Genomic DNA, 14,651 nt, shown 5'->3' on the forward strand with positions numbered 1-14,651 from the left:
TGCCACATGGGACCCTGGATTGCACCATTTTGTTGGTAAGAACGTCATTGAGACAAATGTTGAAATTTGAATGGGGTCTGAACTTGAGATGGTAGGATGTGTCCAAATTAATTGCATAATTTTGAGGCTGTACTGTGGTTAGGTAGGAAAATGTCCTTATTTTTAGGAAATATACACTGAAGTATTAGGAATAATGGGGCATTATGTCAGCAACTAACTCGAATGGTTTAGAAAAAAGTTATACACGCTATGTAGTATTCTAATTTTTAGGACTGGAAATAGGTAAAAGACATTATTATAAGAGATGAGTTAGAAGAATATGCTGTTTGCTATGGGCACAATTATTTGTGCCATCAGTTTAAAAATCTTGAGAAAATTCTACCCAAGCTTGGAATGCCAGCTTTTTTGTGCACTGATCCTGTAGTCTGTCCTTGCTCTTCTGAGGTTTGCGTGGAAAGTAATTTCAAATATGTTGTGAAATTTACCAGTGTGATATTGCTGCTGTAAACAGGATCTAATCTGTCCAGAGTTTAGACTCGGTCTTATCTTCAAATTCCTCTGACATGAAGTATTAAGCTAGGGCATGAAAGTTTTTGCAGACCGAATCAGATGTTTATGTGATTCATAAACATGTATAATTTTCCTATAATATTTCATTTTTTTCTGATTATGAAAGTGCTACATATTTACTGTAAAAATTGTAGATACACAAAAAAGTATAAAAAGAATAAAAAGAAGATAAAGTTCAAATACAGTCTCACTCAGAAACAACACGTCACTGGTAACATTTAGGTTTCTTTCTTTCTAACATATATTTTTTAAACTGCCCTATTCTTGAGACATCATGTTGAATGTATAGTTTTGTATCCTAATGTTTTTACTCATTATAGCATAAGTATTTTCCCATGTAACAAAATTGCAGACACTTTTTAGCTTTTTATTTTAACATAATTTTAAACTTACAAAGGTGTTGCAAGAATAGTACAAAGAATTTTTGTGTTCCCTTTACCGTTTGTTAACGTTTCCCATAGTTGCTTTCTCTTTCTCTTCATACTCATACGTATATGAATTTATATATATAATGTCTGTATATTATACACATTATATATTATATATAATTTTAATAGGATTTTTTCTGAACCATTTAAAAATAAGTTGCAGACATCATGTCCTTTTATATTATATTTATATTTATATTATTTATATTATATGTTATATTATATATATATTTATATTATATTTATATTTTATATTATATAGTCATGATAAAGTTTTAATTCAGGAAATTTGACGTTGATACAGTACTAACATCTAATATAAACTCCATTTTCAAATGTTGCCAATTTTCTCCCAAATGCCCTTTATAGCAATTTTGCTTTTACCCCCAAACCAGGATCCAATCCAGGATCGTTTAGATGTCACATCTCCTGAGCTTCCTTTAACCTGGAAAAGCTCCTCAGCCCTTTTCTTGACAGGGACGTTTGCGGAGAGTCTGGACAATGTCCTCCGTGTGGATTATTCTGTTATCTACACATGGTCATTAATAGCTACAAAATATTCCACTGAAGTTTACTTAGATATGGTTTATGCAGGGTAGTTTACTGGCTTCCAGATGTTTGCCTTTATAAATAATATTGCAATGACCATCCCTATACTTACATTTTGGTAAGCATCCCTGATTATTTCCATCCAATAGAATCCTGGAAATGAAAACACTGGGTAAATTGGCCTGGGTATGAAGACCCCTGAGACGAATTTCCAGATTGCTTTTCAGAAGGGTGAAACGGACAGTAATGAAATCTCACAAGTTACCAAATTAAAATTGCCATTTTTGAAACCCGGGAATATAAAATAAAGACCTATGGAATATCTGCTGTGTTGTTACTATTTTTAAGTTTTTTCTAATATTTTCGTTAGATGTGCTTTGTTAAGCAAAAATGCAGGGGCCTGACTTATGCATACACGATGGTTAGAAGCATAGAGAAGCTAACACAGCGGGGGCTGCCTCTGAGATGCATAGGCAAGCCAATGTTTATGGGTTATGTGTTAATTTGAACTTGATCCTAGCACCCTTTCCAGGTGACATGACTGTATCATTGCCTGGGGCTCCCTTTTGCTGCCTGAATTGAGAAAGCTTTAACGTTTATCTTATGGGCAATTCTTAATCTCTAGCTCATGAGTGAGGCTGTCACGCAGACCGTAGGTACGTAGCACCCCAGGGCCAGGCCCAGGCACAGCACGTGTCTCAGAAACGATTCCAGTGGTCGTTTCTTCAAGGAAGTGGATAGATCTGGTAGATCTCACTCAGTGGGTTGGAGTTTTGGGAATCTGTGCTCCTAGTTAATTGCATAAGCTCTGGAGTCTGACACTCTTGAGTTTGAGTCTCAGCTTCACTACTTACTTGCTGTGTGACAAGGGGCAAATCCCTTAACCTCTCTGAGCCTTGGTTCCTTTATCTGTAAAAGGGAGATTGTAATGGTCCCTATCGAATAGGGTAGTTATGAGGACTAGATGAGATAACACATAGAAAGCACTTAGCACGGTACTCAGCACCTTCTAAGCACATATTTTATGTTTGTTTTCATAATTACTGTAACGGTCCATTCACTTTGACGCTGTGCTTTACAGTGGCCACGATCACTTTCACATCTCGTGAGGTAGGCAAGCCAGGGGTTAGTTCTTCTATTTGACAGACAGGAAACTCTAGAGTCAGAGAGGTTCTCTGAACCACCGAGGCTTTGTGGCCAGCACACGGGGAGGCCGGGCATTCGTCTCAGTTCTCTGACTCACAGGGCAGGCCTCTTTTCCTGAGGTCCACTGCCTGTTTCATAACTCTGTGCGTGGAAGTCCAAAGCCAATGTTGAGTAAACTCCAGGGTCGGCCTACAGATATGTCTTGAAATAGACCAGGCATCACAAACATTTTCTGTAAAGAGCAGACCGTAAATATTTTAGGATTTGTGGGCCATATGGTCTCTTGCAATTACTCCACTCTGCTGGTGGACCTTGAAAGCAGCCTTAGACGCTAAATAAATGAATGGGCGTGGCTGTACCAGGAAAACCTTATTTGCAAGAACTGGTAGCGACCAGATTTGGCTCCTGTGTGGGCTGTCTTTATCAAGCCCGGATTTAGACAATTAGTGCATTTCTGGTGGGGGGCATGTACATTTCAATATTGGCCACCCAAGGACCTTCTTCTGAATTCTTAGACATGGTAAAGAACACTCCAGAAGCTTAAGCCTGGCGCGTATTAAGTACTTGGTCACTGCTTGCTAAACACATAAGAGCTTCTTCTATCAGTCTGTCTTTTCCTGTGATGAAGTTTTCTAAAGTTTTGTATTCCTATATTATAAAAAAAATGATTTTGGCTTGTTTAGCAGCTCTGAAATTTTAGTTTAGTTTTGTTTCTGTTTCACGTCTTTCTGAAATGACATTAAAAGCAGATTGGCAAAAGAGCTTTTCTCCCCAGATGTAGATTAAAAAAATATTTTCAGATACTCTTAGTGTTCATTATATATCAAAATTTGTTATTTTATTTTTATTCTCTTGCACTGAGGGTAATTTTCAGTAAAAACTCTCTTTGGGGATTTAGACAGCTTTTGTTTTAATTAGAAAGACTTCTCACTTGTGCATTTGTACTACTGTTGACTCAAAAACTTAAAAAAATAATGGCCGAGGACACATTTGTTCTTTCAAAAGTAAACAACCCTTTGGAATCTAGAGAAGAGCCAGCCTGTGGATACACATGGGGCATTTGCTCCTGGAATATTCCTTATGGTGTGGAAAATGGCAGTGGTGGCCTCTTGACCTTCAGACAGAAATCCATTTAGCTGTACTTTGTCCATGAGCATGTCCAATAATAGCAACCCCATATGACTACTAATTTTAGGAAACTTAAGTAGTTAATTTGAAATACTGCCCTGGGCAGCTTGATCTTGGCTGAATAAAGATGTCTTTTTCTAAAATCAGTATTTTATTGCCCTCCATGATTATTCTATATAAGCCTGCCAAGAAACGTTATTTCCCATTTGTAGAATTTGATGAAGTGCCTCCGAATCTCCTGGCTATGGCCAACATTTCATCCGACAGGAAGCAAATAGCCTTTCTGATGTACAGCGAGGAGTGAGGACATGTGGCTTATTTTCATCTTCAAGCTGAGATGTTAGGTTAATCTTCAATCCCTCCGGGTTTTTACACAAGGATTAGTATGGAAGGGACTTGGGGAAAAAAACTCATTGTGATTCAGCCAACGCATGAAGCAGCACTGTCATCTCTTGAGGACGTACAGCCTTGCGCTGCGTCTGTCTCTCTGTACTTGTTGCTTCCCAGGAGAGAGTACAGACTTTGATTGGAAGGTTGAGGTTCCCTATCTCAAAAAGTACCTTTGTTCTGTCTCTCTGCAGCATTCAGTTTCATGAACATACATACATTTGGCAGCTGCCACCTGTAAGGCACCGTGCTAGGCAGCCCTGGGGATATAAACGAGTAACACGTCACCACATTATCCTGGTGCATCCCAAAAGGGGGACCAGTGGTTTCCAGTGGAAATTGGCAGACAAGGTCTTCAGTGTCTTCAGTTTTCCAGATAGAAAGAAAACTTTGGGGAGGAAAAAACCATATAGTCCATTGATTTTCATCTCTGTGCCTTATGCCATTAGGAGAAGATTCAGTAGAAGTTGCCGATAAGATTGATAATTGTAGAATATCAAAACTATAGAGGTGTGATGTCAGATAGGATAAGAGAGGGGAAGCACAATGTAGAATGTTGTGTGGCACACGATCTCATGGTTGCGATCAGACACGGGAAGCTTGTGCTTATGGTGCTGACATCCCTAGTGATTTTTCTGATCCCCTCATCTATAAAAGCTGTGCCTACTAGTAATTTAGAAAGAATTGGATAAGCTGAATATTTAGTGTTTTGAGCTTCTCAGGAAAGCAATAAACGAAAGTTCAAGAATCTGTGGTTCGTGTTATAGTCTTTTGTACTTTTCCTGAGAGTGAATGAAAGATGCATATTTAAAATGAATGCAGGAAGTAGAAAGAGGTACCTGGTAACACGCCGTTCTTGCTTTGGGAGTGTCACAGAAAGAATATGCACTTTTTAATGAATAAGAGAAGGTCATCCTTCTGACACGTAATTTTCCAAAGCTTGCTAGAAAATGTGTATTTTGAAATATCAGTGAAATTAGCTCAAGTTGGAGGTTTTCCTCTTGCTGAAAAGTGATGAGTCCAAAGACATTTATCTTAGGGAAGAAAATATTCACAACTTGCACCAGAGCATTTCATTGAGAATTACTGTTGTTTGCGTTTTGAAATTTACATTGTTAAAGAGACATTTGGGGCAGGCAAGGGTGGGAATAGAACTGTGGCCTGCGTGTTGCCTGTAATCATGTACTCCTTTTCTTAGGAACCTGTTTTTCTTAGTGGATTGTGTTCTTAGAATAGACGCAGCACGTTTCCCCTCTGGCTTGGCAGGGCACTGCGTTGTGTTTACTGCCCGGGCGAATGTCCTGTGGACATGAAGCTTTTCACAGACAACCCCAGGACTGAAAGAGCTTTCAAGGTCAGCTAGTCTAGCCACAGTATCCCCTTCCCAAGGGGTCTTTCTGCCGACAACGAGGGCCTCATTTTCCAGTGGCAGCCCCATCTATGTTTGGGCAGTGCCCAAGTGACAGAAAATTCTTCCGTTTACTGAAGTGGAGTCTCACATTGGCTTCTCTCCATGAGCTTCCTCCTTGTTGAGGGTCTCGCAGAATCTATACGGTCCCTCTTTCCCATGACAGCCCTGCACATAGTAGAGATTTGAAGGAATGTTTTCGTGCTCACTCCATATCCCTCAGCCCACCCACCCATCTTCACTGGGCCCCCCTTCCTCCACCTGTGTTTCATTTGATATTTACAGCCCTTCATCTCTAACCTCAACCTGCTTAATACGTGGAATCAAGAAAGGAACCTGTGTTCTAGTCCAGAATGCCACTTCTCTGGCTCTTCGTTTTCAACTTTTGTTGATATAGCCCAAAGTAGAGTCTTAAACATGGAAGGGTCAGGCTCTAAAGAGGTGAAAACCAGCATAGTGAAAGTCCGCCTTGAAATCACTTGTAAAGTGCGGTACATGGAAACAACATATGGTTTTGGGTCTGTAACCCTTCACAATAATTCATGCTTTTTTTTTCTTCCCCAAAGCCCCAGTACATAGTTGTGTATCCTAGTTGTAGGTTATTCTGATTCTTCTATGTGGGACGCCACCACAGCATGGCTTGATGAGCAGTGTGGAGGTCCATGCCCAGGATCTGAACTGGTGGACCCTGGGCCACCAAAGTGGAGCGTGTGAACTTAACCACTAGGCACGGGGCCGGCCCCCCCAATAATTCTTATATACCCTAAAGTTTAGAGCTACTAATCTGGCCTAAAGAATAGAATGAAAGGAAAAAAAAATCTTATCTGCAAAAGACTTCTGCATGAAGATAGTAGATTGAACACAGCCATCTACTTTTGTCCCCTACCAAATAAAACCACATTAAAGTGATGGAAAGGGAGGTTTGTTTTTGTTTTATTGTGGTAAAATATATATAACATAAAATTTCCCATTTTAGCAATTTTAAAGTGTACCATTTAGTAGTTTAAAGTACACTCACCTTGTTGTGCAACCATCACCACTGCCCATCTCCAGAACTTTTCCATCTTCTCAAACTGAAACCCTGTGCCCATTAGACCCAACTCTGCATCCATCTCTAAAGCCCCTGACAATGACTGTTCTACTTTCTGTCTGTAGGGGCTTGACTACTCCAGGTACCTCATGTAAGTAGAATCTGATGGTATTTATCCTTCTGTGGCTGGCTTATTTCACGTACGGGAGTTTTTTTTAAAGGCATAAATCCACAAACACAAGGATAACAGGAGAGGAGACAGTAGGAACGGCACGAAGCTGAAGGGGATGTTTGGCTAAAATCAGGAGGGCTGGTCTGTTTTAAGAATGTCAAAACATTTCTGAGCCTTTTATATGAATTGGTTGGCTCCCGGCCTTCCCCACTGACAGCTTAGAATTCTGTTTTTTCAGGCCTGCAAAGTTTTTTTTTTTTTCTCTCACTGCTTCTGTGTCTGCTTTCTATCTTCCAAAGTTTTATTTAAAAATTTCATTGGTGGCAAAGAGAAGATCATATAAGCTTCCAGGGGAAGAAAAATAGATCAGGGGCAAAGCCCAGGAACTTCTCGGCAGCTAGAAGGTAATGGGGCAATGCCTTTAGTAGTCTGGAGGAAGATGATTTTAAAGCTAGAACTTTATAGCTAAACTCTTGTAGTTAATTCAGACTTTATAGCCAAACTCTTCATCAAGTGTGAGCATAGAATAATGACATTTTCAGACATTCAGGTCTTCAGGAAGCAGCTGGAGGAGGTGCTCTACTAAAATAAGGGAATAAACCAGGAAAGAAAACCACAATTGATACAGGAAGTAGGAGATCCAGCGTGAAAGTGGCAAAGGAAATTTCTAGGTGTCGACGGTGGGAAATCCCAGCACCACAGCTGTGCTCCCAGCGTGTGTCAGAGGCTCAGGAAGTGATTCCTTTCCTAAGGTGGAATTGATAGAATATTTGATGGCTCTCAGTGTCGTGAGATTTAGAGACATGATTAAAATTTGGGGCTTGAATTAGTGAGAAGTATATAAAATACTAAGTAAAGGAGGGAAAGGATTGTTGTCAACTTTGGAGAAAACAGTAAGATGTTCAGGAAAGGAAGAGCCACCCTAGTTTACCACATGGTGCTGCTGAAAGTGGTGTTATGTAATCATAAGAATACTGATCTTAAAAAGTTTCAGTATAATTATATTGGGAGGATGGGGTGTGGGGAACGTTCATTTGTGTGATGAGGACATAGATAGGAAAAATCATGAAATCCTCATTTTCCATATTGAGAAGTCAATAAATAGTGCCAACAACTGAAAAAGCACAAAGAAGCAATATAAGGATCAAGTGCTTACTTCTTGGGAGGAAGGATTGGAGGGAAATGGGGTGAGGGGATGGTGTGAAGGGATTGATGTATTCTAGAAAATCTATAGAACTATTAGGCACTTTAAATTTTGTGCCTATATAACTTTAATAAAAATAGTTATTAAAAAACAGAGTGTGAGGAAAGGAAAAAAGAAAAAAGATACCGGAGGAAATGCTCCAGCAAAATGAGGGAGTAAATAAAAAAACCCAGAAGGCATGCAGAAAATCAGGGATCCTGGCTCAGGAGAGTGGAAAGTGAAGTCTGGTGATCAGTGAGGCAAGACCAGAGCAGGAAGCCAAGGGGCTGTGGGACACAGTGGAACTGGCAGGTCTTCTGATGAACTCAACTGTTTAGAAACTGCTATTGGGTGATTTTACAGACCTTTTGGAGTTGTGCAAAGAGTTATTAGTATGTGCATAGAAAACTAAGAATTGGGGAAAAATGAGATAATTATAACGCCAGAGGTAAAACGTAAAATTAGACAAGAAAATGTAATTATAATGTACTTTTCAGGTCAGCAGTGTACAAAATTTCCATGATCCTAATGATGTAAACATTGAAGAATAATTAGGCAGAAGTTGTGAAGTATATAAAAATACTGGGAGAACAGGCAGAAGAGAAGTCAATAGATATAATAGCTATAATTGATTTTTTTAAAAAAGCAACATAACCTAAACATCTTATTTAGAGAATAGTGGCAAATACCCTGAGAAATAACTAGAAAAAAGGTGAAAGTGGTGTAAGACTGAGGAGCGGGACGAAAGGCGACAACTGTTTTGACAGTTTAATGCTTAAACCACCATTTGATTTTTAAAAACTGTGTGCATGCTGTGCATATTTTTATCTAATGAAGAAAAACATAAACTAAAATGTAAAAACAGCAAAATCATCTAATGGCAGATGTGTGGGTAGTATAAAGAGTTTTTAATCTTGCTAAGAGATGTGTTTATTACTGTGATTATTGAAGGAGATCATGTTTGTGAGAGCACCCAGCACACAGTAGGCGCTAAATAAATGTTTGCTGGATTTGAATCTAAAGCAGGCCTTCTTTTGTTGTTGTTGTTGTTTGTTTTTTTGTTTTTGAGGAAGATTAGCCCTGGGTTAACATCTGCTGCCAATCCTCCTCTTTTTGCTGAGGAAGACTGGCCCTGAGCAAACATCCATGCCCATCTTCCTCTACTTTATATGTGGGATGCCTCCCACAGTGTGGCTTGATAAGATATGCACAGGTCTGCACCCGGGATCCAAAGTGGCGAACCCCGGGCCGCCGAAGCAGAAAGTGCGAACCTAACCGCTGTGCCACCGGGCTGGCCCCTAAAGCAAGCATCGTTGACCAGACCCACTTAGAGACAGTTCTTGAAAAGCTGCAGAGAATGCCTTGGCTACCATTTCCTGAACTTCAAAGATGGCATTTCTTGCTGTGGCTGATTGTTCCTGTTGTTCCATGGCCCTTGGGCTCCTGACCCCACAGGTGTGTGTGCTTGTGTGGGTGTGTGCACACGCATTAGGTCATAAAGTCAGTCCAGTGCTGTGACTGCATCAGCCTGTCTTTGGCAGCCATAGCACTTTTGGCCGAGTTGACACCACCGGGCAGTATTTTCCATCCCTGTCCTATATAGCGTGTTTGTCTCAAGTGTTACGCCCTTTTATGGTTTCTTCACCACCAATGTATCTCTAGGATCATGAAGATCATTAAAAAACAGATAAGCCATTTCATCCTTCTTCTTAAAGCCTCTCGTCCTTTGCCCTAAGAATAAAACCACAAATTACTGGCATTCAAGGCCTATACAATCTATGATTTCACCATCCATGCATTTCTTTAGCCTTATTTCTTGCCACTCCAGACCTCACTCTTTATGCTCCAGTAAAGCCAAAGTACTTGCAGTTCTCTGTGAACAGCATGCCATTTCATGCCTGTCTCTGTTCTTGTCATTCTTCCTGCCTAGAATAGCCATTCCCCAGCTCTTTGTCACTCCTAACCCCCAACCACTATTGCCATGACAATCCTAACTCTATCCCCCATCAACATTCAGCTTCGTCAGCCCTTCCTCCGGGAAGCCTTCCCTGACTACCCCAGGCTGAGTGAGGCGTCTGCTTTTGTGCTCTCATAGCACCGGTACAAGCCCACCTCACAGAGTCTCAGAGCTAATGCATCATCTTAGTACCATTGATGTGTCTGTTTCTTTCAGGAGGAGGTGAGCACCCAAAGGGTGGGGCATCCTGTCTGTCTCCATCACTGCCCTTTGCCCCACACCTGACACAGCTCATTCCCGCTAGAGCTAGGACTAATCTTGTGGATTTAGTCTCTTAAACACAGGACAAGCTTTAAAACAAAATCCTTCTTAATAAAGTTCTTAGTAAAAGTAGGATTTTGACTTTTGTGTGTCTGAGGAGGCTGGAATTATATTCTTATTCCGTGAACAGGGGCATTGGTGTCTTGACTTCATTTCGTATCGCTTTTCATGAAATGCTCTTCCCTTTTTTGCCTGCCTCTCTGCTAAACAGGTTTTCTTCCTTTCTTTGTGAAGGTGCCTTTGTTTGAACCAGTAGTTACTTGTCTTTACTGTAAACACAGTGTCCATTGACTCTCCTTATTGTGCCCAGCCAGCGGCTTTTCAGGAGGAAGAAGTCTTGAAGGTCACTCTCTGGGGTTTGGATTATAAAATAAACCATCGTGACTTTAAAAAAAAAAAACAAAACTCAAGTGCCCACGGCTTCCTCGGGGCTTGTTATCCCATTACATTTGAATTGCACTAACAGCTAGCATTTGTTGAATCATAATTGATCTGATAAAATGTAATCTGATAATTAGTAGCTGTGTAAAAATAAATACACTCGACTCGTGTTTCATTTGCCCTTGAAGGCCCTAACGCGGTTCCAGACTGTAGCTTTGAACCGGAGAAGTCGGGCCGGGTCACGTTGCAGCCTGTGTGTTTCCTGGGGCAGCGTCCACAAGGTACGTGTGCGCACAGGAGGCCGGCCCCGTCCCGCTTCGCCTGAAACGCTGTGACCCGGCAGAGGGCTGTGTCCTTCCATCGGATGTCCGACCGAGGAAAGGGAAACCTGGGCGAAGTTTTAGGAGCAGCTGGTTCTCAAGCTCAGGTTGTAGCTGAGTAGAGCAGGTCATGATTGCGACCTGGATGCTGTTCTCTTTCCTCACGGTAGGTCTCATGGGTTCCTTACTTTTATTGTGGAGATCTGCTGGGTGCCCCTGAGGGAACTCACACCCTCCCTGCCTCCAGCCCATTAAGGCACATTTCCCATTGTTCTTGAGGGAAATTACTTTTATGGGCACAAGGCATTGGACTCACCCTGAAAGAAAATGTACATCGCTGACATTTCAGGCACCGGGAGTTCTAAATAGCTAATAGTGTGTTTCTGTGGCCAACTTTGCTTTAAGAAGGGTAAAGTAGAATAGCTCTCAGGCTGTAAAAATGCTATTCTGTTCTAAGTTCCGACTTCGTTGGAAATGATTTCCCTTTCCCTAGTAATTACTGCGATACCTTAGGACCTCCCGTTTCTAGAACACTTTTCTTCTAAGGGAGGCAAAGCTTAAGTAGAAATGTTCTCTGGGATATTTACCTGATGATTGAATGCTATAATTATTTCTAAACCAGTTAGTAATGATTTCAGATGCATTGCTGGGAAATTAGGTGTGCAATTCATAAGCTGTGGAATACATGAAAGGTAATCATATCATACTTTAAAATCTGGTCAAATTATTTGCCACTGACCTTGAACACATTGGCAAGGTAGATAGGCACGGGTGTAAAGCTAAAGTATTTCCTCCTTAGGCTTTGAAAACTATTATATGACCTTCCTTTCGGACCCACTTCTGGCCTGGCATTCTCTATTCCGCAGGGACAATTTTGTAGCCCAAGTCCAAGAGTGGTGGAGATATTGTGCAATCTTGTCTATATCACTACAGTGATAGTGAAGTCGAGACAGGAAGCCTGGGGCAGCACACTTGAACTTTTCAAGGTCACAGAGATCAGGTATTGCCCGTCGTCCATACAGGCTGTTAGAAAGCATCCTCTTAATTCGAGAGAGTCGTCTTCATTTTCAGAATTCCTCAAATTTGCATGTGCCAATTGGTAAGGTAACGTGTGTGATCTTTGTTGCTTTTCTGATCCAAGATGGTTTTATGTGGTTGATATTATATATATAAAGTGGATATTTTTTATCCTTAAGATTTGCTCATTTTTTAATTTACACACGGTAAACCCCACCCTTTCTCCCTGCAGTTGATGAGTTTGGACAAATTCATGCAGCTGAGGATCCGTTTGATTTAGCGCCACAGTCAACATACAGAGTGGTTCGATTATCCCACAAATAATTATTATGCCACAAACGAAAAAATGTTTTGTTTCGAATTTCTGTTGGCACGTTTGAGTATTACTTCTTTTTTAAATTTTTTTAATTTAATTTTCTTTTTTAAGGTATGCTTTTTGGTGAGGAAGATTGGCCCTGAGCTAACATCTATGGCCAATCTTCCTTTTTGTTTTTTCTCCCCAAAGCCCCAGTACCTAGTTGTATATCCTAGTTGGAAGTCCTTTTAGTTCCTCTATGTGGCATGCCACCTCAGCATAGCCTGATGAGCAGTGTATAGGTCTGCACCCAGGATCCAAATGGGTGAACTCTGGGCTGCTGAAGTGGAGAGCGCGAACTTAAGCGCTACGCCACTGGTCCGGCCCCTATTCTTACTTCCGAAGATGGAGCCAAACCATTTTGTAACTAACAACACAGCCGTGTCTGACACTTGCCGTGCATAGAGCTGAGGGAGACGTTAAAAGCAGGATCTGATTTACTGACTCTTTTTTCAAAGAGTTATAAATGAGAGAATTGCACTATCTGATTAGTTATTTCTTCATATTTTAATTAGTGGGTTAGAATGTCATAATGTAGTCTATAATATATAAAAAATAACTGAAGAAATTTGTAATAACTGTAATTAGTAAAAGTAATATACTAAAAATGAAAAAGGTTTTTTTTTGCAGTTTAGGTTTATATTTTTATGTAAATTTGGTTCTGTGTGGTTTTAAGGGAAGTGCAATGCGGCTAGAAGCAAGGACTGTATAACTCAAACTGGCTTACAAAGGGGAATTTAATGGCTCAAATCACTGAAAGATACAGGGATAGGCTTCAGGCATGGCAGGATCCAGGTGTTCAAATGACACATCATCTGTGTCCCTCTCTCCCCATTCAGCTGTGTTTTCCTGTGCATTGGTTCCATTCTCTGATGGGTGCTTTTCCTTCTGGTACCAGATGACTGATAGCAGCTCTGGGCTTTAATTCCCTTTTCTCAGTTCCTTACAGTTCCAACCAAAGCCTCAGACTGGAGTGTTATTTGCTCTGATTGGTTCTCCTGCCCCTTGTGGCCCCAGAGGGTTGGGGAAGGGGTGTGAGGCACAGTGTTCTGATTGGCCAGGCTTGAGTCACATGCTCAGCCTCGGAGCTGAAGGGATGCCAGCCCCCCTAGACCACAGGGCAGAAGGAATAGTTAAACTTTAAGGGAAATTGAGAGGTGGTACGTCAGACACATCCTTTCCCTCTACAGGGAAATTCAGGCCATGTAGTCAGTTGGGATTTTTTTTGTTTGTTTTTTTGGATTTCTTTTGTGGTGAGGAAGATTGTCCCTGAGCTGACATCTGTGCCAATCTTCCTCTATTTTGTATGACGGATGCCACCACAGCATGGCTTCATGAGCTATGCGTAGGTCTGTGCCCTGGATCTGAACCCGTGAACCCTGGGCTGCAGAAGTGGAGCACGAGAACTTAACCATCACTGGGCCAGCCCCTGTTTATTTATTTATTTGTTTATTAATCATCTTTATAAACATCAACTCTAGGCTAACCTTCCAAACAAATACACATTTTCAGGATTTATTGATTGGTTGATCTTTCTGCTGTCACTGGCTTGTAAGATGACATTCATTTACTGGATATGATGTAATATTTTTGGAGGAGAATAGTGGAAATTGAGTGACTGTGGGACTCTGCTAAGTTAGGTTGCTGGGACCTGAGGAAAACTGGTCCTGTGTCTATCAATAAGTTGGGAAGCTGGCATCAAAGGAAAAAGAGTCAGGACGAGAAAAAGATAGCAGACATTGACAATCAACTGAGAACTCAGCACTGGTTAGCACTCCTGAAAGAGGAGAAATATTGTCTTGGGTAGAAATGCCATTAGGAACATTCGATGAGGAATCATGAAGATTAGTTGGTTTCATCATGTGAGTGATTGTCTCCAGAGTAAAGTCCAGATTCTAAAACATGGCGTTGTGACCTGACCCCTGCCTTCCTCTCTGGCCTCCCCTCCCTCTGTTGCTGCCTTGTGCATTGCCTATTGACATCCTCAGCCTGTTTGTAGTTTGGAGCCCACTCCAGGCACTGTTATCCTCCCTGTTTTATTCACTAGTCATTCTCTCCTCTGCCTGGATTCCCTCTCTGGCTTACTCCTGCTCATCTTGAAGACTCAGTTCAGATGACAGGTTCTCTGAGAAGCACTCCCTAACTGTGCCTCTCTGGCTTAAGAATCTCTCTTCTGTGCTCTTGTGATATCTTGTGTGTGGGACTTTACTAGCAACCCTCAGCTGGGGGCTATGTTGTCCCCAAGGTGACATTTGGCAATGTTGGGAGACATCTTTCATTGTCGTGACAAGTGGGTGCT

The 14,651-nt window shown here is 41.2% G+C and overlaps 1 protein-coding gene across 30 annotated transcripts in view; it reads left to right on the forward strand.

The window, feature by feature from the left end:
• The window catches only part of PALM2AKAP2 (PALM2 and AKAP2 fusion), a 467,689-nt gene that overhangs the window by 369,167 nt on the left and 83,871 nt on the right, over positions 1-14,651 (forward strand). The window contains exon 1 of one of the 30 annotated variants that reach the window (XM_070251302.1): positions 10,849-11,146. The exons of 28 other annotated variants lie outside the window; for them this stretch is intronic. In XM_070251302.1, the coding sequence (XP_070107403.1) occupies positions 11,111-11,146 (36 nt within the window). In that variant the 5' untranslated portion in view covers positions 10,849-11,110. Of the gene's footprint in view, positions 1-10,848; positions 11,147-14,651 lie in introns of those variants that run through there. One more of the 30 variants, XM_023628623.2, reaches the window with a different exon arrangement.

The sequence above is a fragment of the Equus caballus genome, chromosome 25, assembly GCF_041296265.1.
Source record: "Equus caballus isolate H_3958 breed thoroughbred chromosome 25, TB-T2T, whole genome shotgun sequence".
NCBI lineage: Eukaryota > Metazoa > Chordata > Mammalia > Perissodactyla > Equidae > Equus > Equus caballus.